Source organism: Orbicella faveolata, unplaced genomic scaffold (genome assembly GCF_042242905.1).
Source record: "Orbicella faveolata isolate gen_17 unplaced genomic scaffold, um_ofav_v1 contig_3, whole genome shotgun sequence".
NCBI lineage: Eukaryota > Metazoa > Cnidaria > Anthozoa > Scleractinia > Merulinidae > Orbicella > Orbicella faveolata.
This window is the reverse complement of record NW_028301558.1, coordinates 22,376,031-22,399,923: the sequence shown is the minus strand read 5'-3', so window position 1 is coordinate 22,399,923 and position 23,893 is coordinate 22,376,031. Positions and strand designations below refer to the sequence as shown.

The following is a 23,893-nucleotide window of genomic DNA, read 5'->3' as shown; positions in this document are numbered from 1 at the left end:
TGTTGGTGTTTGTAAAAGTTACCATAACATTGCCCACACTTTTAAGGTGAATAAACATTTTTTTAAAATTTTTATAGCCAGGTCAAGTACTACTGGTTAGTTCAGTCATCCGGAGGAGGGGGCACTCCGTATAGAGCACCATATGGGGAGGCTCTGTCGGAAAGGATTGCTGTTGTCAGGCCTCAGGTATATACAAGAGTAGAGGTTTTACCAGCTTAAGAGTAAGGAATGGTTGGGAATACTGCCATTTGAGTATTTAAAAGGACCTTTCACAATGTCTTGCACCAACTCATCTAAACTGATTTTGAGGTAAATTAAATCTAGAGAAAATTTTAAGACGAGATGGAGCATTTCTATTGACTATGAAAGCCCATCATTTTAGGATTAGCTTTTCTGTTAAAAATATGTGTAAAGGGTTTATCATTTTGGAACTGTGTAGCCTCCCAGTATAACGTTTATTACATAACTCCCCCTCTCCACGAAAAGAAAACCCCACGGTTAGTTCGCTATTTGTCATTACTTTTAAATTTTTTTCAAGTAAAAAGCTTTGTGAATACTTATTGTAAAAGGTGCTATAGCAGGTTTACTGGTTCTGAATGTTAATACTGATATATATATAGGTAAGATTATGGCTAAGGTTATCAGTTCCATTGCAGTGTTACGTAACGAAATGGTTTTATTTGTTTACTGTCGAAAACTGAACTGCAATCAACAAACCCTGGTGACTGAAACACAATGAAGGTGTGAAACTCAGGTGACTGTGTTTTTGGCGGAGGAGGTGGAAGGGAAGGCGGACAATCTAAACGGTGAATCGTTTTTCTTTTTTTATTTCTTCTCCAGGTATTGCAAACAGTTTCAGTTATAACCATTCAAAACATCGCTTGTGTGATTAATTTAGCGAGCTGCCCACCCTTAAATTTCTTTTCGATTGCAATCGATCACAATCGGTTTTTCAGCGATATTTGTTGTGTAAATTGGTTTTTTTCCTTTGTCTTTCATGTTGGATCAGGTTGCGGTGTGGAGACTGAACCGGGGGTTTTCATAAAAGCTGCCCGTTCCTGATCAAATACTTCCCTGTAGCTGTTTAAATAATTAAGATTTTGTTTGTCACTTGTATCGGAAGGAAAGGTAGTTAAAATGTAAGTAGATTATCTCACAAAATCACATTTTTTGGAGTCAGTACAATTCAAATCAAATACGAAGTATATAATTCTAAATTGATTCGAAAGATAAAAACTGATTTTGTTTATTTCTGAATCGCCTTTATGGGACCGATTCAAACCCGGCCATACAGTGACCGGACAAAAGTACAGTGGACGCCCGCCATACGATCACCCCTCTAGTACGACCACTCTTTTATGGCCTGAGCAAAAGCCTACTCATTCTCCTATCTGAAAACCCCGTTAATCCGATCACCATTTTTTGGGGTGCTCAGTCCTTATTTTCTTTATAAAATTACCCCGTTAAGGGCCCATTAACCGATTTATGCGCGCGCTCCCGCGCGTTGCTAAGGAGGTGAAATTTCACTTCCGGTTACTTACGTCAACCTGAGCACGAAAAATAAAAATAACTAAAAAACTTGCAAATTCGCTTACGTTTTAGGTGTTTTTCTTTGTATTTCACAAAATGCAAAGTAAAACAAGTACGAGCAAAGACAAAATAAGAGAAAGAAAGAAAAACAACGGCAATAGAAAGAGAAAAACTAACTCCGTGTGGCTTTGTTTAATCTTACCGAAGTGCGCTGGTAGTTTAAATTGCGCACGCGCTGAAACGTAACTTCCAATAGATATCGGGCGCACTTCCGGTTTCTTTAAATGCTAAAGGAAACGCGGTTTTTCATTAAATCCAGTCTTTTTCGACGAATTTCGATTAAAGCCAACGTTGGAAACATAGCTATGCATTCCTTTTTCGAAATCATGCTTTTTTCGGAAAATTACGAATTTTTCAATATTTTGAAATGCTCTCAAAATCTGATCTTTTAGAAATAAAACAAAATCGATGCATAGCGTAATGAGGATTTAAATTAAAATGTTAAATCAATGAAAAAAATCCCGATTAAGTAATTTGCCTGGGAGCCTTTGCATTTTTCTGTATTAGTCACATGACCATGGGCGTGACCTGATGACGTCATCACTACTGTTACTGATGATGAAAAAGTTAAAACACATCAAATAACTCTGAACTAACTAAAAATGATGAGGTTATATGAGAATAAATTTTCCTTAGCAACGGCTCGAAAAGATCGGTTAATGGGCCCTTAATCATAACAATTACAGATTCCTCAAATGTGATTGGTGCATAAACTGCTGTATTTTGCTTTAATTAATCTTCAAAGTTGTAATAGGACAGTGTAATCGGACAGTTGGCTGTAATCGGACACCTGTAATCGGACAGTTACATGAGCCAATCATTTTAAGTCCTCTCCACTAAATCCACCAATCACAGCATTGATTACAATCACTATAGTAACAAATTCAAGAGACTGACTTTGTGAAACTTTGGAGTTTAGTCTGTGTTGACTGTTTTGAAAGAAACTTAACCGCCATTTTGCAAGCTATTCTTCATAAATTTAATTATGATATTTAAAAATGACTATTAAAAGCGCTTTTTCAAATGAAACTTTTACTTTTGTGGGAAATTGTAATGGTTATGATTAATTGGTAACAGGACATCGTGTCGTCCAATTCAGTCTGTAATCACACTCGTGATTAACAAATCGGACTCCCGCTTCGCGGTCGTCCGATTTTGTTAATCACTCGTATGATTACAGACCGAATTGGACTCCACTCAGTCTTATTACCATTATTAATACGACCGGTTAAATTGACTGGTGAGGAAGCTGAATGAAGACAGACACAATGTGACAAATAACGGCTCTAACGGACATTTCACAAGAGGCCATATCCTGTTGAGGAACTCAAAGACGTCATTGTTTTTTCGCATTACATGTACTCGGTTTTGTTCAGTTGCAATGAATTGCTGTTGTAAGGTTGAAGAACAATTGTAAAAAGATTGATTTATGGCGGAATTAAAGGTATTCATGTGCAGTACATGTTTACGGCGTGTTGCATCATAATGTGACCCTACCTCGTTAATACGACCACCCCGTTAATACGACCAATCTTCCATGGCCCGAAGGTGGTCGGATTAACGGGGTTCCACTGTACTTCGCAAAAAAAAAAAAAAAAAAGAAATACTGTGTTGAAATTGACCTGAACGTGATAGATTCGGCCAAGGCCTATTATTGTACTGTTGTTCTACTTTTGTCTCTTTCACTCTCAATAAAATTCTGAAAGTGGCAACTCTTTTAGCATATACTTCGAGGCGCTACTTTCACGGATATCGCCAGGATATCGCAAATGTAATGTGTACACAGTTTGAAGACTCACTCAAAACAAGCATCAGTTATTGATGGTATCGTTTGTAGTAACCTGTTGGATCTTTTAGGTTAGTGAGTGAGGAAGAACCTATATAATTTCTTAACTTTACAGAAATTTTAAAGAGAAATTTCGCAAAGAATTAAGATCTTAGCTTGTGAAGCCTACAAACTTACTTTGAATGTGAGTCTTGATTATTTTTAATTTAACCGAAATGTTGGCTGACTGTCTAAGGATAGCAGTTTTGCTGGATATAGGTTGCAATAAATGGCTTGCGTACTGTTTTGGGAACAAATATAGCCACATAGCCATCAACGTAACGATTCGTTTTCCGCGTAAAGATATCAGCTGAGAAAAGAAAACTGCTTTTCATTTTGTTAAAAATCTGGCTTTCATCTTTCTTAGAATTCTTATCAATGAATGCTCTGATTTTCTTTGCCGAGGAGAACACGGTCGTCTGGATATTTTGCACTTTATTCGCTGAAAGCAAATTTTGCTGGATATTAAACTTCGCTCCAGGTGATTTCAATACCTAGGAAAATAAACATAATACCAATGTTTAACGATCAATCCGTGAAAAAAAAACAAAAACAAACAAAAACAAAAACAAAAACAAAAACTCCAAAGCATTGTAATTTTACAAAAACGTGCAGTCATGATGCCAAACCTTTTTAAACTCAGAGAAACTTGTTGAAGCTTCACGGCAATCATTTGGAATAGCTAGGTAAGTTTCAGTACATTTTCTTTCAGGAGCTCTGTTCTACCTCTAAAATTTGAAAACTATTCGCGAAACAACCAAATCGACTGTTACAACACAAAGCATGCAAATTCCTTCCGTCACCACCGTCGTGGTTCACGTTCTTTAGACAACGCAGAATTTGGACATTTCACGTTGTTGTTTTGCAGAGGACGGCAAAGAATGTACCAAGAATTATTATGCACTTGCACAGCCATTGTTCTGCTCATTAAATCTTTTTTTTAGCGACCTTGCCGTTGCCGTTGCCGATGTGGTTTTCTTAAGCTCCCTAAAGGGATCTTAAGCTTGCCTGTAAACATTTCTTTTTACAGACAAATAAGACACATGTATGAAGAGACCATAAACAGACGAATTCTATGAAAGGAATTAGAAAGGAATGTGTTGTAAAACAAAAATAGAAAAAATTTTGAGTCGCTAGATGGTAACAACTTTGACTCTATAGCCAGCTTATAGCCGGGTTGCAAAATCCTATTTCTTTGTAAGATAAACGAAAAAAGGCTGAACAGTGTACTTCTTTTTCTGCCCAGAGGCCCATTTCTCGAAAGCCCCGGAAACTTTTCGGGCCCGTAAAGCCATTCTAAGTTCATCTGTATCTTAAAACGGAGAAGTGTATACGTCTGAAACTTCTTGTTTGAAGGGAACCTCTGTTTATATTATTTATATTACATTGGCTAACTGCAGTCAGGTCCAGTCAGTCCTCAAGAAAATTTTGCACCCCAAATTGTAACAAGGCACCACAAAATTTCTAACCCAGAAAGTCCTCAGATACGTAAAATTCACGCCCTTTAAAAGGCCTCACATTTTCCCGTCTCTATTACAGTTTAACCTCGGTGCTTCGAACTCCTTGCTATATCGATCTCACTGAAATACCTTTCCCTTAGACTACGAGTAGTCCCTCTTTCGCTTAGTCAGTCGTGCGTGACGCGAAAGAAAACCGCGAGAAAAACATGGCCGCGCGAAAACCTGGAGACGAGGAGCGCGCGAAAGGAGCCCTTTCGTGCGGCCATTTTTTTCGCGCGGTTTTCTTTCGCGTCACGCACGACGGACTAAGCGAAAGAGGGACTACTCGTAGTCTACCTTTCCCTCGGATATAACCATGATAACTAACCGTCATTTAATACCTCTGGGTTTTATACTGGACTTATCAACAAAATGCAAGACTTTATGCTAAGGAAAGACCAGATTAAGAAACGCATTCACCGTATCTGAAATTCAGTTGAATTGTTCCCAACATGAACTAGTCAAACAGGATATAACAAACTGCGTCTTCACAGGAGTCCATTACTTGGCGTATAACACTTCATTTGAATTGGTGATGAAAACGTTGGTCCGGCGAGAGCAGTGCCAAAGCAGTGCCAAAGCTACCCAGTCAGTATTTAACAATTATTCCACTAGCGCGGTGAGCGATTATACCATGTAGAGCGTGGTAAAATGGATCATATACCATGATACCTTAGCCAATGAAAACTCTTGAGCGGCATTATCCAATGATACAGTTTTATTTTATAAAACGTAATACCGTATGCGTAAACTACCGCTTATAAACCCCTCCACTGATAAGCTCCCCCTGGTTATATACGGCACATCTACTCAAACCACAAAGTACATCGGGTTATAAACCCCCCCGGATATAAGCCCCCGTCTAGCTTTCCTTGTTTTGATTCGTTTTATTATGATCGATGTTTTATAGCTCAATTACCAGTAAATGAAAAACCTATTTCGATCAACTTGTGTAGCTACAGCTCGTTTAGAAACGGTTTTTTTATTCCGGATATAAGCCTCCTCGGATATGAGCCCCTCCGTTTATAAGCCCATCTCTGAAAAGCCCTTAATAAGTTCAATCAATCAATCAATCAATCAATCAATCAATCAATCAATCAATCAATCAATCAATCAATCAATCAATCAATCAATCAATCTTTATTTGCACTCACGCTTGCCGCTCAAAATGCGAAATTACAACAATGAAAATATTAAAAGTAAAAATTAGAGTACTAGCTGCCTGGAATAACCATAGGGGCAAGCGGAGCCAGGCAACCAGTTAACATCAGCATTAAATAGAAATAAATACAGGTCAGCAAGAAAACTGAGGCACAAATGCACACAAGAAGAAAAAAAGAAGAGGAAAAACGCTATTTCTACCGCGTCTATGAAGGAAGTCTAACATAGTTAAATTTGTGTCTGAATACAAAACATTAATATAAGAAGAGCACACAATAGCTATGGCAACTAATAACGTAAACAGTTATATATTAAACTATAAAAGAAAGACTTGGAAAGGTGAAAGAAATCAACAAAAGACTGATTTACAGGTAAATTGGGAAACAACACAACTGCTAATAAAATAACAAGTAACTAATAATCTTTGACAAGATCGCTTTTCACTGATTCCTTAAAGTTTGAAATATAGAGAAGGTTTGCAAATTTTCACTAATTGAGTTCCATACTTTTGGGCCCTGAAATCTTATGTTGAATATTCCATAATTTGCTCTCACTTTAGGTAAAGTATAGAACATATTCGAAGCACTTCTTGTATTATAGTTATGTCTTTTATTGACTTGTGTGAAGAAAGTATCAAACACAGATGCTACACGTCTATTGTGAAATTTACACATAAAGACTGCAATATTAAGAAAGACAAGGTCAGTAAGTTTAACAATATTTAAGTGTTTGAAAATTGCACTAGAATGCTCATGAAATTTAGAGTTGTTTAAGCCCAGGGCTTACAAGCGGCAGTTTACGGATCGATGCCTATGTGCTGCTGAACTCGCAATATTCTCTTACCGTCACTGTTCTATTTTAATTCTGAATTTATCTTAGCGAATATAGTAATTGTAAGTAGTAATGTTATTGTAAATAGTCGTGCGTTTTTGTCATGAACCCCAGCTCGGGAGATTGGGCAACCACTCCCTACGTTTACGACTTAAAATAAAGTTACCTTACCTTGCTTTACCTTACCCTCTGGTAACGGTGACTTGTGAAGTGTACATTTTATCAATTTTAGTCTCATCGTAGTTTGCGGTTTGTGCCGCTCCTGAGGGGGACTCCGCCCAACCTCTTTCTCGTTTTACCTGGGGTTCACTACGTGTGAAGAAATTAAACTTGGACTTTTGAAACTAAAATAATCAACTTTACAAGCTTAAATAGGCACTGTGTTTTATCTGAGTCCTGGAAGAAGCTTACCGTTCTCCCAAGAGCTTTCCTTTCTTGCCTCTTCAACAGAGGAAAGCCGTCAGGTTAGGAGCGAACAGTAGGGGTGGGCTGGTCAAGATTTGTCAGTCACGTGACTGGAAGCCATGTTTGGTAGAAAGTTTGGTGGCCGCTTCCAAGATGGCGGGTAGGTCGTGAATTCCGATGAGGTATTCGTCCCGTTTCATTACTTATTGTCTATCTCCTTTCAGATATACGATTCCATATAGAAAACAATGATGGCCCAGAAGAGGAAGACCAAGAAGATGGTATGTTCATTTGTCTAACTTGCATTCTGTGGATGCCGGACATAGCGTTTTGATCAACGCATCACTTCCCACGGTCTTTCTACTTCAACGGTTACCTATTACCCAATATCTTGATTTCACAGAGGGGTACGAGATGGATCAGGACGAGTCTTCACTGCAAAGTTATGCATCTGCTGAAGAACCTCTGAGCCCCATCATCAGGATGGAGAGATTTATGCTGAGCGACATCATTGTTAATCGGTGAGTTTCGCGAAAGTTCAGCACGTGTGAGCTGAGACTGTGTCTTCTTTCTGCGAGTTCGTTCGTTTTTTCGTTGCTGTCGTAAATCCACAATGTGACTTTCAATGATCTATTCATAGGCAAATGGCTGCTAGATGTTGTCAGGACGCTCTTAGGGCGAGTAAGACCAAAGAAGAAGTTTACCATGTATTAAGACTCATGGTTCGCCTTTCGGACGACATCGGTAAGCTGCAGTTGATCGAGTTTTGCGTAATCATAACTCAATATGGGTACTTCAAGTATCCAGAAAATACCCGCCAGATTGTTTATTTAATCCTATTTGATGCTTTAAAAATCAACGCTATCCAGTTATTTTAAGTTCAAAGTCTGTATTTTGCGGTGTAAAATTTGAACTGGAACTTGCATGATATCTAAATTTTTTATATCAAAGTTCGATCGGCGCGTTAAAAGATCACACTTTTGCCAGAATTGAAATACATTCCTTGGATAATAGTTTTCTTTATTCACCTTACATTTTAAGTTTATTTAATTGCAAACCATTTATTTACTAGAAGGTCGATGAAATAGCTTCTTGAACTAACGATATTGCCCTACATGTAGCTCATAAATGTCTGACGTCGTTTGATATTTTGCAACTGGACAAGCTGGCTGTGTTTATGTTAACCCCCTCCAATAAATTATTATGTTATTTCTTCAAAAGATGCAGTCGATAAAATATTAGAACAGTTGTTTCCTAAAACCATGGGCTATTTCTAGATAAAGTTGAAACGATCTTTTCAGGATCAAGATTTTTGTGATCTGATGTGCAGTTGTGTATATGCACATGTAGTACTGCGGAATAGTTTCATACGTAAAGAAGGAAAATAAACAAGTGAAAATTCTCTACAAGGTATATGAAAAATTAACCGAGACATTTTATAATATTGATCTGTCAGAAAACTTTACACTCATTTGTGATGTGCATTAGCATGTGCAAATAAATACACCGTATTGCTAATGTTGAAGTTCACACAAATTTCACTATGTTTGTTTTTTGTAACTGAGCAATAGTGTTATGAAGGGTATGTTTTCCGTAACTTGGTTTGGAAATTTGCTGCACTGTTATGAGGCAAGTTTAAAACTCATTTCAAGTTGTTTACAGTGGGTACTTTTAAAAGAAAACTGTTGCAATTTGCATGATTATTTATTGTCGTGAAAAGTGGAAGCTTTATAATGGTGGTGTTTTCTGTAACTTTTCTTGCAACAAAATTGTGAAACAAAATGCACTCTGAAACTACCTTTTGTAAATACATAGCATGCCTTTCTTTACAGTAGTATAAAGGTGCAAGTTTAGTTACAAAATATTGAATTAATTTGCCTATATTCTGGTTGTTTTATGCGTTGGGCCTTACCTGTGACACGATTGAACATGTCACTAGTGTAACCCTATAACTGATTTTGTTTGTAATATTGATAATAATGTATTGATTGGAATATTTTTTAGAACCATCTGTTAGAGTCGAGCTTATGGAACAGGTTCCCCATGTAGCAGTGTACTGTTATGAACATCATTCGATGATGGAAGCTGTGCCGCAATATATTTTATTTATTGTACTCCGATTTTTAACCGATTCCAATAATCAGGTACAGTTGTAAGGACTAACATTAAAGTTCAATTCAAGGCTTATTATTGTTACTGTTTAGTTTGTTTAGTGAGCATTCAACCGGTAAGATGGATATTGGGCAAGGAAATCTATTTGGCTTTGTGGCAGTTCATTTCATGAATTAGTGTTGTAAATGTCAGGGCTAGCAGGTTTATAGAGTTGTCAGCTTGGAAGCAATTGATTCAACCTAAGAGATGACTCAACCAGCTAGTAAATATTAGGGTTAAATGACCTGTAATAAGGTCAGTAATAGTCAAGTTAGGACATATTTCTCAGCTTTGATTTGAATATCTACGTGGTGATGTCAGGACTGAAGATTTGCAAAGTTAAGCTCAAAAATATCTTTTCCTACTTAAATCAGGACATAAGAGTGCAAATGTGGGTTAATCACAACTAAGATGAAATGCTGTTGACTATGGCGATCATTCATGTACTCTACCATCACACATTTACATGCAGTTTATAAAATGCTAGCCTGTAATTAATCCTTTCGAAGTTGCATGTAAACAGACACTGAATTCAACTAAGTAGAACTACAACTACTACTAAGTAGATCGGAATGTATTAGTTTGGATGATTTCAATTTCTTTGACTCGAAGCTAACTGTATGATTTGTTTGTGTTGGTTAGGTTCGTAAAACAAGTCAAGCTGCCCTGTTAGTTCTGTTGGAACAGGAAGTTGTTGAAAGAGGTGAAACTGAAGTTACTTGCACATATTTTGTCTATTTTTAGGAATGTTGCTTTTGTCTGTAAACATTAGTGAACCCTGGGGCCACTTTCACTTTCTGAAATAACAATACATTAAATTGGCTTTTGAGTGCTGTATGTATGTAGAACACACAATAAGAAATTTTGAGAAAAGGAAAAATGTGAACTTGTAGTCCATCTCGCAATTTGAAACATGCATGCATTTCCAGTACACCCCTCACATTCTTTTCACTGGAAAATGTTTGGCAATATGAAAAAAACATACCTTCCAAATAATTATCTGATTATGATGTTCATCCATTGGTGTCGATGATGACCTTGGCTTCACTGATTGGCGGAATGTTTACAAAGGTGGCTGATTAATCCAATCTGGGCGTGGGACTGTCTGCTAGAGATTGTGCACTGTCTAGGGCTACAGTAGTTTTAAAAGCAGGAAGTTTTGGAGCAACTCTGGGATGTTTTTAAAGTAATCTTGTGTTAACATTTTATGTGATTTTATTAAAGTAGTCTTGTGTTAACATTTTATGTTAACTTCCTGCCTTTAGAGGATGTTGAAGACCAGGTGTGTCCTGTCTTGCTCCAGCTAACAGCAGGAGAGAGTAATGATGACTACAGATCTGAAGCAGTTGCAGTAAGTCCTAAAATTTTTATTTGCAGCTAGAGTAATGAATTAATTATATTGTAGAATAGAAATAATCCTCCATAGAAGGTAGCTACTCAACCCCTTCCTCTCCATCCTAGATACAAATACTCTACATGTAAATCATCTCATTAATCTTGTTTGCCAATGTAGATTTTTGTACATCTAAGAGTACCACTGATCTCATAATTGGCAGTCTTTCACAATGTTATGTTTCTGCTACTTGTACACAAGTTGTACTTGTTATATTTATATATATTTATGATATTTTATTTTAGTTAATGAGTAAGATGGCTCCACTTGTTGGACGTGATATCACAGAGCGGTACTTTTTACCGAGGTTTGAGGTTCTGTGCTCTGATCCTTTGTTTCATGTCAGAAAGGTCAGTAACATGCTCGGTCAAATACTAACGTACAGAACTGTGCACCCCAATTAGAAAAAAAAGAAAATAATTCAAGTTGCAGATCTTCTTGGGGCTGATTTAGATGGTATAACTTTTGCAACTGGCGGCAAACTTATGACAAGTGTCTAGAAGCATGATTCATGTTTTCTAAGTAAAGCCTACAATACATTGTTTCTTTCTTACACTTTTTGTGTATGACCAAAATATATGTTGTGGGATTTTTGAGGTTTGAGACCGTACGACAATGTTCGCATCAAATGTATTTAAAGTTGTACATTCCACGTGTCTAAAGTTGTATTATTTTGCATGGCTTGCCCAGTCTGTGGCACAAAACCCACAAACAGCAAAGTTTTACTGTCTAAATTAGTCCTTAGTGTGTTTTTCAAATGACTGACTTGTAAAACCTCAAGCACAGTTCTTAATGTTAGCTGGCCAATCACAACAAACAAATGTACATGTACCATAACAAACCAATCAGAACTTGTGACCTGTGTCAAGTACAGGAATGCGTTGAGTTCCCCTTTTTTATAGTTTTCCTCCTGATTGGGATTGTGTTTGTCGTAGTCAGAGAACATTTACATGGCATACATGAACATGCGGCTCTTTGTAGCCAACTACAGATCTTGGTCACATTTGATTAGGATGATAATTTCATTTCTATTCACTTTAGGTCTGTGCTTCCAACTTTGGTGAGATGTGCAGTGTTCTTGGACCTGAATTAACAAGTGAAAGAATGGTTAGTACCATTTTATACAATGACAGAGTGTTTATTTCTTCTCAGCTACAGGTGTAAATATGTTCCTCCTCCAGTTGTCCCTCGATAAAATTAACATTATTTTGTTTACATTGCAGCTTCCAGTTTTCTTCAAGTTGTGTCAAGATGGAGTGTGGGGTGTGCGAAAGGTGTGGTCATTTTAATTTTGATACTATACATCTGTCCAAATTTGAAATAAAGGAATTGTAAGATTTTCATTGCACGAGTGACCAGTGCTAAATAAGTTTGTTGGCATGTCAGAAGTTTTGTCTCCTTGTTAGTTTCATTCTGAATATTAATATTATTATAGTTAATTAACTGGCACACTGTAATGAGTTAATTTTCTTCTCTTTAAGTTGCTGTAAACAATGCAATTGATGTAAGAAGTGTGAACTGTAAACGATTGTATTGTAACTAGTTTTTGTGTGTTGCATAAAAGAATGTCAAAAGTAGACAATATCCTCATTGTATTTTTTTTCCTAAAACGGCCACCTAGTATGTGTTCATGTAGCTATGATTTATTGTACATGTACATGTAAGCAGAAACAAGATTGTTATGATAGCATTTTAGGAGTGGAGTAGGGTGTCTGAAATTCAAACTGTTTGTTTGAAACTTTTTAACTACATGTATCCTTGGACAAGTAAATATCAAGTCATTATTTGAGTTACTACTTTGTTGCTTGTTTGAATCTCATCTTACATGTATATGTACAGCGACTAAAATCTTTTTTTTTTTCAGTACAACCACTTTCTTTTGGTCATGCTTAGTCGTAATTGAACTGAATTTAATTCTTGTATCAACCTAGGCTTGTGCTGAATGTTTTATGAGTGTGTCCACAGCAAGTCCTACTATGATGAGAAAGAATGAGCTGTCTCAGTGTTTTGTCAGCTTGTTGTGTGACAAGTCAAGATGGGTATGTACTCAAAAGCAGCTTCATTTTTGTGTCTTTTCCTAGTCAAGGGATTGGCGCTCAATTCTAGTGACTACTCTCCTGTGCTAGGTGGCTACTATCTATATTTTGTAGTCCATCATGAGCTGAATCCCAGTCAGAAGCTCATCAGGTTACCAAAACAATTCTGTACCCATTTATACTCACGTGAGTCCCGGGTGGAGAGAGTCACTCTGAGATTAGATTGCTTTTCCCAAGAACACTTACCCAGTGACATTGGTCCCACTCAAACCTAGACTTGAATGTTTAAGATTTAGTGGATTAGACCTCCCTTCTTTGTAATTTGAAGCACTGCAATTAAAAAAGCACGTTAAATTGTATTTCAGGTTCAGATGGCTGCCTACCAAAGCCTTGGTCCTTTCATTTCCACTTTTGCAGACCCAGCAGAGAGTGGTTTTTATATAAATGAGGAAGGGATTTTGTGTGCACTGCCTCAGAGAGAACTGGAAACTCCTTCATCCCCAATACAAACAGAGGCAGAAGCATCGGCAAGTCAAATCACAACTGAAGATTCTACTTCTGAAGAGTAAGCAGCAGTTAGTGCTCTTTTCCTCTCCTCACGTTTCGTTGTTGTTGTCCTCCACCAGTTCTTTCATTCGTTAATTTGAGGTTCACTATGCCTAACAATTTTGCCACAAAGAAGAGTGAGAGAAAAAATACTAACCTTGTGGTACACATGTGCACATAAATTCAAATCCTGCTTTATAGACACCCATTTTATGTGGGACCTCCTGTTTACACCTGTACAACATTAACATTTGATGCCATGAATATACATGTACATAATATAGGCAATGGATTTAAACAGTTACATGTACACACTCTCTGTGTTCCCTGTTGAACACACACAAGCTGCTGTTTGACATTAATCATTAATCATTAATCATTAGCTTGACATATATTTTCTGTGGATTGTTTATAACTGTATGTGATTGTTTTCAGTGCTTCTCATGAAGAAAACAGGCAGACTGAACGACAGCCCTCACCTGAGGCTCGTACCACAGACTCTGGTTACATTTCACCACCGGAGATCATATCAAATGAACCAGATGTACAAAAGCAGTCACAAGAAAGCAAAAGCAGACATGTTCTTGATCATGCATGTTCAAAAGAGTCAGGAAATTGCCATAAGTACATGACTACGGATCTTGACGAGGTTGATGATAAGTACTTTGATTCATTTCTGTATTGGAGGACGCCTTTACCTCAAGTTGAACTAGACACAGAAGATCTTGCAAGTGTTGAAAAAGTTAAAACTACAAGTAATAAGTTGGAATTAACACCCAAATCAAGTGCATTAGGTGAAGGAGAAACAAGTAGATCCTCAGATATACATCGCCATAGCGATGCTATACCTCAACATCATCACCATCATCACCATCCAAAGCTATCGTTTATGCACGGTGATGATGATAGTGACGAGGAAGATGGCATTCCTCTGTATTCTCTTACTGATGAATTTCATTCTCATGTGGATGGTATTGGTCGTTTTGATTATGATGACTACAGGAAGCTTAATTTAGCTCATACGTCTTCATTTGACGAGGATCTTCTCATTGCAGATCACATAACAGCCCCTCCTGTGCAGGTACACTATTACTGTAACCCTTCTGGTGCAAAGCACAAACTGTTATGTTAATTATGTAATTCCTTTTTCTGATTTCTGCACAACATCTTCTTAATGTTGACATGACATGCTGAGAGTTCCATTTTCTTGGTGGTGTACAACATGACAAACGAAATTGCACCATTCAAGCAGACACATGAATTTATAACCTATGCGATATGTTAAGGAGTGAGAGAGGACAATTTGACAATTCGTTATCGTAATAAACAAATTGACGTCAGTTTTTAACACGTCTGTCCTGTTATTGACAATGAATTTCGTCATAGCATTGTCAAAGTAGTCTTCGGATCCAGTGGTGAATGTTATGATGAAATTCATGATCAATAACAGGACAGATGCATGAAAAACTGATGTCAATTTGTTAAATAGACAACAGTTTCAACTGGTACAATTAATTACTAGTTGACCTTTCATTTCAGAATGTCATTCCTCAAACCCTACTTGACCACTATATCTCAATGACGGAACCTGCTAAAGCACAGACCATTGACACTGAAATTGTACGGCATTGTGCCTTCAGTTTACCTGCCGTGACTTTAACATTAGGTCGTAAAAACTGGCCCTGTTTGAGAGACACATATGAACTGCTTATTGCTGATATGCAGGTATGATTTTGCATTTTAAACATCATTTTATATAATTTATTAATATTTACCGTATTTGTTATTTGATGTGGGATAAAGATAATGTACTCTCTTGCTACTCTTGGCCTTAGTCTAGTGAATGTGCCAGACTGTACAATGTACCCCTGTATTGTTATTCAGTCTTCCTTGAGAGATTAGACATCCTTTCCCAGTATTAGCTCTTTTTCAGTGGCTGTTACAGCAACCTATTAGGCAGACAGGCTTTCAGTATTCTATGATTACTGGACTTAATTGAGAAAGTCACGGAATTGTATACAATTGTATTCCAATTCAAAAATACTCTTAATTAAATGCTTACTGCTAAACCAGATCAACCTTTTCTGTCCAAAATGAACCACAGTACATTGCAGTTAGTGAATTCATGAACAGAAAAAGACGACTTGAAGAGTTCAGTGAAATCTGATTACCCAGGAGTAAGTTACAGTGCATGTGTTAACTTGTGGAATCATTTTTTTCTTTCAGTGGAAAGTTCGCAGAACATTAGCATTCTCTATACATGAACTTGCATTAGTTCTTGGAAGTGAAATTACAAGAATTGAATTGGTACCAACTTTTAATAGCTTTCTTAAAGACCTAGATGAGGTAAGAGGAAACAAGAACATTGAGAATTACACATGCAGGTGTAATATATTTTTCCCTTTAATGGGTAATAATTTACTGTAATTAATTTCCTTACTGTTTTCTGTTTCTGTAACTTTTTCTGCTTTCATAAATGTTTCTTTTCCATGTGAACAGCAAAATGTCCAAATTTAATGAAATAATCTTAGTTTGTAATTTCATGTATGAATGTTTCTCACTGGTATATGAATGTATTTTAAATGTAATGGGTCTTATTTTCATAATGACTTTAGGTGAGAATAGGAGTTTTGAAGCATTTAGCAGATTTCATCAAGGTAAGAGATACATGCACATACAACCTCCATTCTTTGTCAATGGAAGTGAGTTGGTTATTCGCACCCTAGTAAGCTCTTGTCAAATTTGCAGAATGACATGCTTGTACTCAACAGGTAGAGATTTGATATGCATGTGAAGATACTATCCCCTCAGGTTTGGAGACAACTTTGTTATACACGCCATATTCTTATCACCCATGTGTCTGGCTTGCACAAACATCTATTGTTAATTATAATCCATCAAATATTTTCGCTCGCATGCGATTGGTCTAAATGCATCATGTAACCGCATATTCCCCAGCTAAAACTGGGGGAATATCCGAGAATATTCCCCAATTTTCAAGACTGCGCGTGTTGCGAAAAATATTTGAAGGTTAAAAAACACAATAGCCTCCACTAGGCACAAAATATGCTTGGATATTTGTCCTTGGACATTATCTGTTCCTCAAAGCTCACAGTTTTCCTTGAGCTTTGCTCTGAGAAAACTGTTCACTTTCGGGAACAGATAATGTCCGTGAACAAATATCCGAGCATACAATGTATTTCTGTGCCAAAAGGAGGCTATTGTTTACTTATCCAGTATGAAAGAAAGTCTCATCCAGGAGGTAGTGGATTGTGCCATCAGGATAATGAATTCTATCCTTTGCCAGTGAAGCTCTTTGGGAAAAGTTTGTTAGATAAAAAAAATTTAAATTACAGAATTTCTGTAGAAGATGAAATTATGTTAGTATTAGTTCAATTTGAAATTAATTGATTAGGTAAGTTTTTCCTGGTGCACATTGGGTCAGTGGGGGGTGGGTGTGGGCGTGGGGGTGGGGGTTGGAGGAGTAGTACAGATGCCATTCAGGCTAGCACATTGTTACCACTTGTGTTCTCTAACACTGATTGATGATTTTATTTCAAAGCTTCTTCCATGTGATATAAGAGGTGACTACCTTCCCATGTTAACAGACTTCCTAACAACAGACAATAATAGGAATTGGAGGTTCCGTTTTGAGCTGGCGGAGTAAGTTTTTTTCCCTTCCTTACAATAGTTGTTTTGTTTACTGTTTTGAAGCTATTCTTGTCTCTCGGTGCTTCCAAAATTTCTGTCTGGAATCATGGTTTTTCCATAGGTAATATAAATGTAACACCGTGCCAACTTAGTAATTTTATTTCCGGTTTCAGACAGCTGATGGCACTCTGTGAGCTTTATGAACCCAAGCAAGTTCTTCTGTTTATCTGTCCTATTGCCATTTCACTTGCAACTGACAGAGTGGCTGATGTCAGAACAATAGCATTTAAACTGGTCAGTATTGTTACTAACAAGACATCTGTCAACTTATTAACATACATGTACTTATTTTGTTTGTTGTAAATTACGTCAAGTGAAAAATTATTATTTTTTGCCGGCTCTACACAACACTGTCACTTGTACATGCATATCGTGTAGGTCTTATGATTTCAAATCAACAAATTTAAATTAATTTTTCATGTAGTTTAAGGATCTATTGTGTATATAAATTGATGTAATTGTTCTCCATTGCTTTTTTTTTAGTAACTGCATCGTTTAAATTTTCCTACTTGTACTTTAGATTGGCGTTTTACTGCAAAGGCTTCACAGCTGTCCTGAAGAGGGACCAGCACATAAATATGTCTGTGATATCATCAATAAGTTTGCTCACAGTCCACAGTGGACCAGGCGACAAGCGTAAGTTTCTTTCTTTAAGTTAGTATGTATTGTACATGTACTTCACATATTGCATTATGAGTATATACATGTATTGTTTAAATAGTAGTTTTTATAGTGTGATAAGCTGGTTGAGGGAAGGACTCTGTTTTGCAAACCTGAGAAAAAGTCATGTTGAGAGTGACTTTTTTTTATAGGTTGTTACAGCTTCAACCATACATCCTTAGTTTACTTGTATAGCAGCATGATAGTAAACCTTGTATCCCACAGTTACAGTTGGTCTAGGCTTTATGGATACCCAAGCAACATAGGACCTTAATGGACACTCTCTCAACTTTCACCAAATTCTCACAACTTAAATGTATAACAAGTGTAATCTTTTTGCTGGACAGAGGCTCGCTTTTCTTCAAACAGAACTGTCAGGGCCATAACCTGTCACACCTGTGACAGCTGAGTATGCGTGGTGGGCCCTTGATGTTACGAGTGAAATTGTTTCTTGTTGGTACATGTAAAATTCACCCACAAGGTAACAGTGTGAAGATCACAGCAACAGTTTACTCAAAGCATAATGACAGCCTAGTCAAAGATCTTAACACTTTTTTGTTATTCATAGGTATGCACAGCTCTGCCAAAATCTATTGGAAGAGAATGTTGAATCTGGAGAACAGTTTAGCAAAGAGTTTTTACCAAGCCTGTTATTTCTTCTCTCTGATCCTGTTCCAAATGTGAGACTTAGTCTAGCTAGGACTTTGTCACAAGGTGTCTTATTATCAGGTACATTTCATTTCAAACACAGCATATCATTTGGGAGGTTCTCTCTCTCTCTTCTGCAGAGACTCCATAGGGGACAGGGAGGTCCCCATTCAGCTTTGAAACTTCCAGCCTACATGGTCAAGGCAACACAAAAGAGGCCTTTGCAGAGGAGAGAGAAAAGTTAATAGATAACTTGGTGCCTTCCTTTGTTCTAAGGTTGACCTGCATGTGTGATGGCAATGTCTAACAATATTGCTTTCACTTTGTCCTAACATAGCACATAGTTATCTCTTTACTTTCTTCCTGTTGTGCAGATTACTTTAAAGAAACAGATAGTGAAGGAAAAGATGCTGTTCACTCTGCTATACAAAGGCTTCAACGGGACCCAGACAGGGACGTTCGGTACTTTGCAGGTGTTGAGGAAGATGCATTAGATTTAACATATGAAGGCCATGTCACGTCTTTACATACAGCACAGGACCACTATCAAGATATGAGCTATGACCCGGAGGAAGATTTAGAACTTGACAATCAAACACCAGGTGATGGAGAGAACAGAGTGGAAGACTTAAATGAAACATGTGGTGATAACCTAGAGAGTAGAACTGAAACAACTGAACAACTAGATGATTTTGATCAGACTGTCACAGAAGAGGTGTCATCCATTGGCGCTCTTGTTGATACAGATTTGGAAAGTACAACACAAGAATTTGAAGAAAATGAAAGGAGGGTAGATTTAGAATCTCAAGGCGACAGTGATCAAGAACAAATAGGTGGTGAGAATTCTGATGATGGAGCAAGATCTACTGAGGAAACAGAACAACAAGAAAATGAGGTACAGTAATTTGACACTTAAGCCACTCTACCCTGTCTAAATACAGTAAAAACCTGCATGTAAGAACATATATTTTTTGAAGTCTGGCAAGATAGGTTCTTATAATTTGGGGTAGTTATTGGTTATTTAGGCTAAGTAGGTTCTTAATTTCTCTGAAGGAGATATTGTTGTTGATTACCAGAAAAATAAATGAACTTGGGTTTGGTCCTGAAATATACGGTATTTAGCCACAATTGTATAATGTACACATATTTCCTTGTAGTATAAATTTGCAGTGTCAAAGTCACACTCCATGGTTAAAATGTTTATCATAATTTAGCTGTAATCCATATAATAATAAGAACCTGCTTGATCTTGCTTGGCTAAACAGGTTCTTCTATTTTTGGGTAATAACATGACAAACTTTTGCCAGCAGGTTCTTAAACCACTAGGTTCTTACATATGGGTTTTCACTATAACTTGCCTTAATTGTGTGGAATTTACATTTTGACAGTGATGAACAAGTACAGTGGAACCCAGCCTAATGGCCACTGTGTTAACATGGCCACCTTGTTATTATGGCCACGTTATTCTGGCCTGAACAAAAGTTCAGTCAGTCATTTTCTCATTTAGAGAACCCCTTTAATGCAGACACGCAGTTAATACGGCCAGATTTTTAGGGCCCACTGGTGACCAGATTAACAGGGTTGTATAATTGTTTCTTGTCTTAAGTGTTGCAGCAGTATTTACTAGAAGAAAATGAACAAAGTTTTAGAAAGGCTCACCCCTGGGTTGTATTTCTGCAACAATTTTCTCATTCTATCCCAAACTTCCACTCATGTTTTTAAAAAAACAGAAAATGTTATTCTCCTTGAATTTTGGATTGCTGAGGATTACATGAGCAACTTCGTGTACACTGCACATGTAACTGCTTTGAGCATGAAAACAACAGGCATGACCTTGGCCATCAAGGGTAAAACATGTGGTTTTCATCTGTTGTTCAAGGGAAGGACACTTGTACCTTGTTTCATATGTAATAAATATAATAAATATAATATTGATAAAACGATTGTATATCTACTAAACATTCTCTATTCTGTATTTTGACATGCAGGAACTACCAGAATCATCTGACCCACTGCAAGAATTAGTGTGGCAGAACTCTTGAGTTTCTCTCCAATTAACAAGTGGCTTCCCAACTTAATCAAATGTACATTTTCTAAGATATTCAGCTGGCATAGCAACCAAATTCCTGTACATGAGTGCATCTCAGAATTAATTTAATACCCCGGGTTGCTTTGTTTTAAATGGGGTCTGTGAACTTTATATCGCTGAGTAGCAAGCAATTGAGTGGTTCCCAGGGAGTTATTTTAATTAAACTAATTATTAGACTAGGTGTTAAATAATTTATAAAAATGGTAGCAGTTAATTGTGGAAAGCATATATGAGACCATTTTTGTGAGAAATTTGAAGTTGTATTGTACAGTTGGATTTCATTGTGTATATTTCATTTTGATTGTGTTGTCATTAAATTAGGAGTTCAGTGCTGTGTAAAACCTATTGCATGCACATTCTGCTATCAGAAATTTTATAATGTTGATTTGATACTGACATCTTTAATTTAAGTATATTTTGAACATGATACATACGATGACTGTATATGCAGAGTTTCTGAACTGAGTTTGGATTTTGATTTATTCAAGAGTTTCTTTAAAACTAACTAAAAAATATTATTGTACCGTTTTTAATGGGAATAATCTATTTTCTGGGAAATACCAGTGGAAATGAACTAATCCAGTCTATATTCTTTTAATACAAACAGAATAGTTATAGGGCAATCCTTTCTGTGACAATTTGACCAAGGAATACAACTGCAAACTCAATCAACAGAAGCATGATTTTTTTCTTTTATTTTAAAGTGGCAAGGAATTTTAGCACAGTGACTAAGTTTGTTTCATTCCAACAGAAAGTGGATGTTAAGAGAAAAACTGTGTTCAAGCCAATGATTAGGGGGTGCGATAAATTACATGAGACACACATTATTAGTTTTTGGCACTTAAGGGATGACTGCAATGCACCAATTAAATGTAGATCACACATCAACGACGTCATTTAAATCTGTACCTTTGTCTATTTACTCTCCATTTACAGTGTGACTGTGATCTTATGTGTTGACAGGCACAATGAGGATTACCAAGTTACAGTGTGACTTCTGCAACCAACGACACCTGACAAAATTCTTATTAAACATTATTGTGAAAAGCTGTTGGTCAATTTGCAAAGAATTTGCCTGGATGGCTTTGGTTGGAGTTGCCTCGCTGTAAGTTATCATTCCTCACTGGGGATGTACACGCACAAGGCTCTTGTCACCTTGGTGATAATCAAATATCTGTCACGCAGAGTAACTATTCTTGACTCCTTATCTATCATCTGGCTTTTAGATTTATTGCGATCACGCATCAAAAGTCATTACTATAAATTTGAACTTCAAGAGTATTTTCTTTATACTTGTCAACAGTACGCTCACTATATTTACAATTTGTATAATTTTCAGACGTACTTTCTACTCTAGTATATTAATTATTTTTGGAATGAATAGTTAGTGTTCATGTCTCTGAAACAAGGAACTCAACAAAATGTTCATACATCTCAAACCATATTTCAATGTTTACACCCATTAATATCAGATTCTTTTTGTTAGTCTAATTTGCCAACAGTCACAAGCTTCCTGTTTGGCACATACAGTAAATGACATCAACTGTCATGAGACTGATCTGCAATACAAAGGAACACTATAATTCCAGCTGCTGAATATGTAATATTATGACCAAATTTATTTGGTTCTTATTGTTTGCCAATTTGTATACATTGTGTTAATAATGAGTACATGTGGTTGAATAAAAATTTCCAGAAATTATAATTGTGCTGTCAGATCTTGATTCCTTGGTCCTTTTGAGCTTAAACAGACATCATGTTCCTTCTGGTAAGAAAAACAGTGGGGTGAAAAGGACACTTGTTTCCCAGGTCTGAGAAAAATCTAAATTCTTAATTTGAATTCAGCCAGGTAAATTTCCAATATTTATTAATATTAACATTATTTATTTTTTCAAACAAACTGCAGGTCGTTGCTTGTGTTACTTTCAGTACACTTGTTTCCTCCAAAAGAAACTATACCATTTACAATAACCAGATTATAAGCTTTCAAATTCTATTCAACAATTAGATTAGACTATGAGCTTTAGATTTCTGTCACGTGATAGTTGGTGAGAGGTCAGCCTGAGTCAATTATCAAGCATAGAAATCAAGTTTTAGAATAGATCTGACTACTAGTTGTTTAAAACGTTATCTAAATGCTCTTCACAGACCCTTTGAAAATGCAAAGAAGTGGCCACCGGTTTGTTAACAACTGCACACTGCTGTGCCACTCTCTACCAACAGAATAGAAGTGAGATAGTGTAGCCAATCAGAGAGCCCTAGTAGATTTATACTAAGAAGTGATTGCTACTATTGCCTCACAGAAATTGAGCAAATAATCTAATAGTTATTGTTTCAGTAATTCTAACTGAAATGTACTAAGGTTTCCACTTATTTCACCACATAGTTTTAACATTCATACTTTCAAAGACACTCTGGATTTGCAGTCATGTTTGTGAACTGTTTTTTCTTTTTCACAATTTAAGTTTTTGAAGTCATGAAACTGTGAATGTCCTTCTATTAACCTTGTCAGGATTTAATCATCCATTTGTTTCTAAACATTCCTGCAAAGGTTTGGGAAAATGGAAAAAAAATAGAAATTCCATAGACAGCTTACAACCACTGCACAATTCACAATTATTTCACTGGCGAGTGTTGGATATGAAAATGGTAGATAGTCAACAAGGTGCATAGTGCCAAGGTGGCTATAATCATCTTGTATCCAATAGGCAGGAGTGGAATAATTGTTTTATTTAAACAAAATACCCAAAATATAGAAAACTAAAATAAAAATAAACAGCCCAGGAAATCACGCACACGCTTACCATGTTTGTAGAGCGTGGTATAATGGCTCATAACCCATGATGGCTAAGCCAATGAAAACTCTCAAATTGCATTATTCAATGATCCAGGGTTTAATATCAGATGATAGCTCAGCCAATCACATTGCAATATTTGCATTGTATACTACTGGTAGGCTTCTACAAACACCCTGTGAGAAAGTGCATGCTAAAAGAGGTACTTCTTTAACTCAATAAGACACAAGCCATTGTCATCATGGCACACTCAAAGAGAATTAACATTTTATAATCAAAAATGAAAGAGATTTCCCTTTCTTGTCCTCTGTTTTCTGGAAGAAACAAAGTATTTTCTTCATGTTTTAACACTCATGAAAGTTTGGGAGGACTTGAAAAAGGTTCACAGGGCATGTGGTTCATGTTATTGCAGCATTTCTCACTGCTCCCAAATCTTTACTCCTGTTTCCATTACTCAGTAGAACCATGAAGAAAATAAAATTTTGGCTTAACTTTGAGTTGAGCAGTCAGTTTCTGGTCAGTGAACAGTCTGAGATTTTTTTGTTTTGCAAGA

General features: G+C 36.7%; 1 protein-coding gene across 1 annotated transcript; it reads left to right on the top strand.

Annotated features, from left to right (window-relative positions):
• Window positions 1-7,422: 7,422 nt before the first annotated feature.
• LOC110068266 (serine/threonine-protein phosphatase 4 regulatory subunit 1-like) lies at window positions 7,423-22,250 on the top strand. Its single transcript, XM_020775645.2, has 22 exons — window positions 7,423-7,471; window positions 7,536-7,592; window positions 7,715-7,832; window positions 7,952-8,055; window positions 9,316-9,455; window positions 10,105-10,165; window positions 10,728-10,813; window positions 11,101-11,205; window positions 11,897-11,962; window positions 12,079-12,129; window positions 12,787-12,894; window positions 13,257-13,456; window positions 13,873-14,518; window positions 14,977-15,162; window positions 15,664-15,783; window positions 16,053-16,094; window positions 17,000-17,100; window positions 17,262-17,382; window positions 17,669-17,784; window positions 18,377-18,537; window positions 18,831-19,351; window positions 20,445-22,250. The coding sequence occupies exons 1-22, from the start codon at window positions 7,465-7,467 to the stop codon at window positions 20,496-20,498; spliced, it is 3,171 nt and encodes a 1,056-aa protein (XP_020631304.2). The 5' UTR covers window positions 7,423-7,464; the 3' UTR covers window positions 20,499-22,250.
• The last annotated feature ends 1,643 nt before the right edge of the window (window positions 22,251-23,893 follow it).

Excerpts from the sequence above, each read along its gene's own strand:
- LOC110068266 (XM_020775645.2), top strand. Across the intron at positions 10,814-11,100 it reads ACAGATCTGAAGCAGTTGCA|TTAATGAGTAAGATGGCTCC; the intron begins GTAAGTCCTAAA and ends ATTTTATTTTAG. Across the intron at positions 11,963-12,078 it reads AATTAACAAGTGAAAGAATG|CTTCCAGTTTTCTTCAAGTT; the intron begins GTTAGTACCATT and ends TTTACATTGCAG.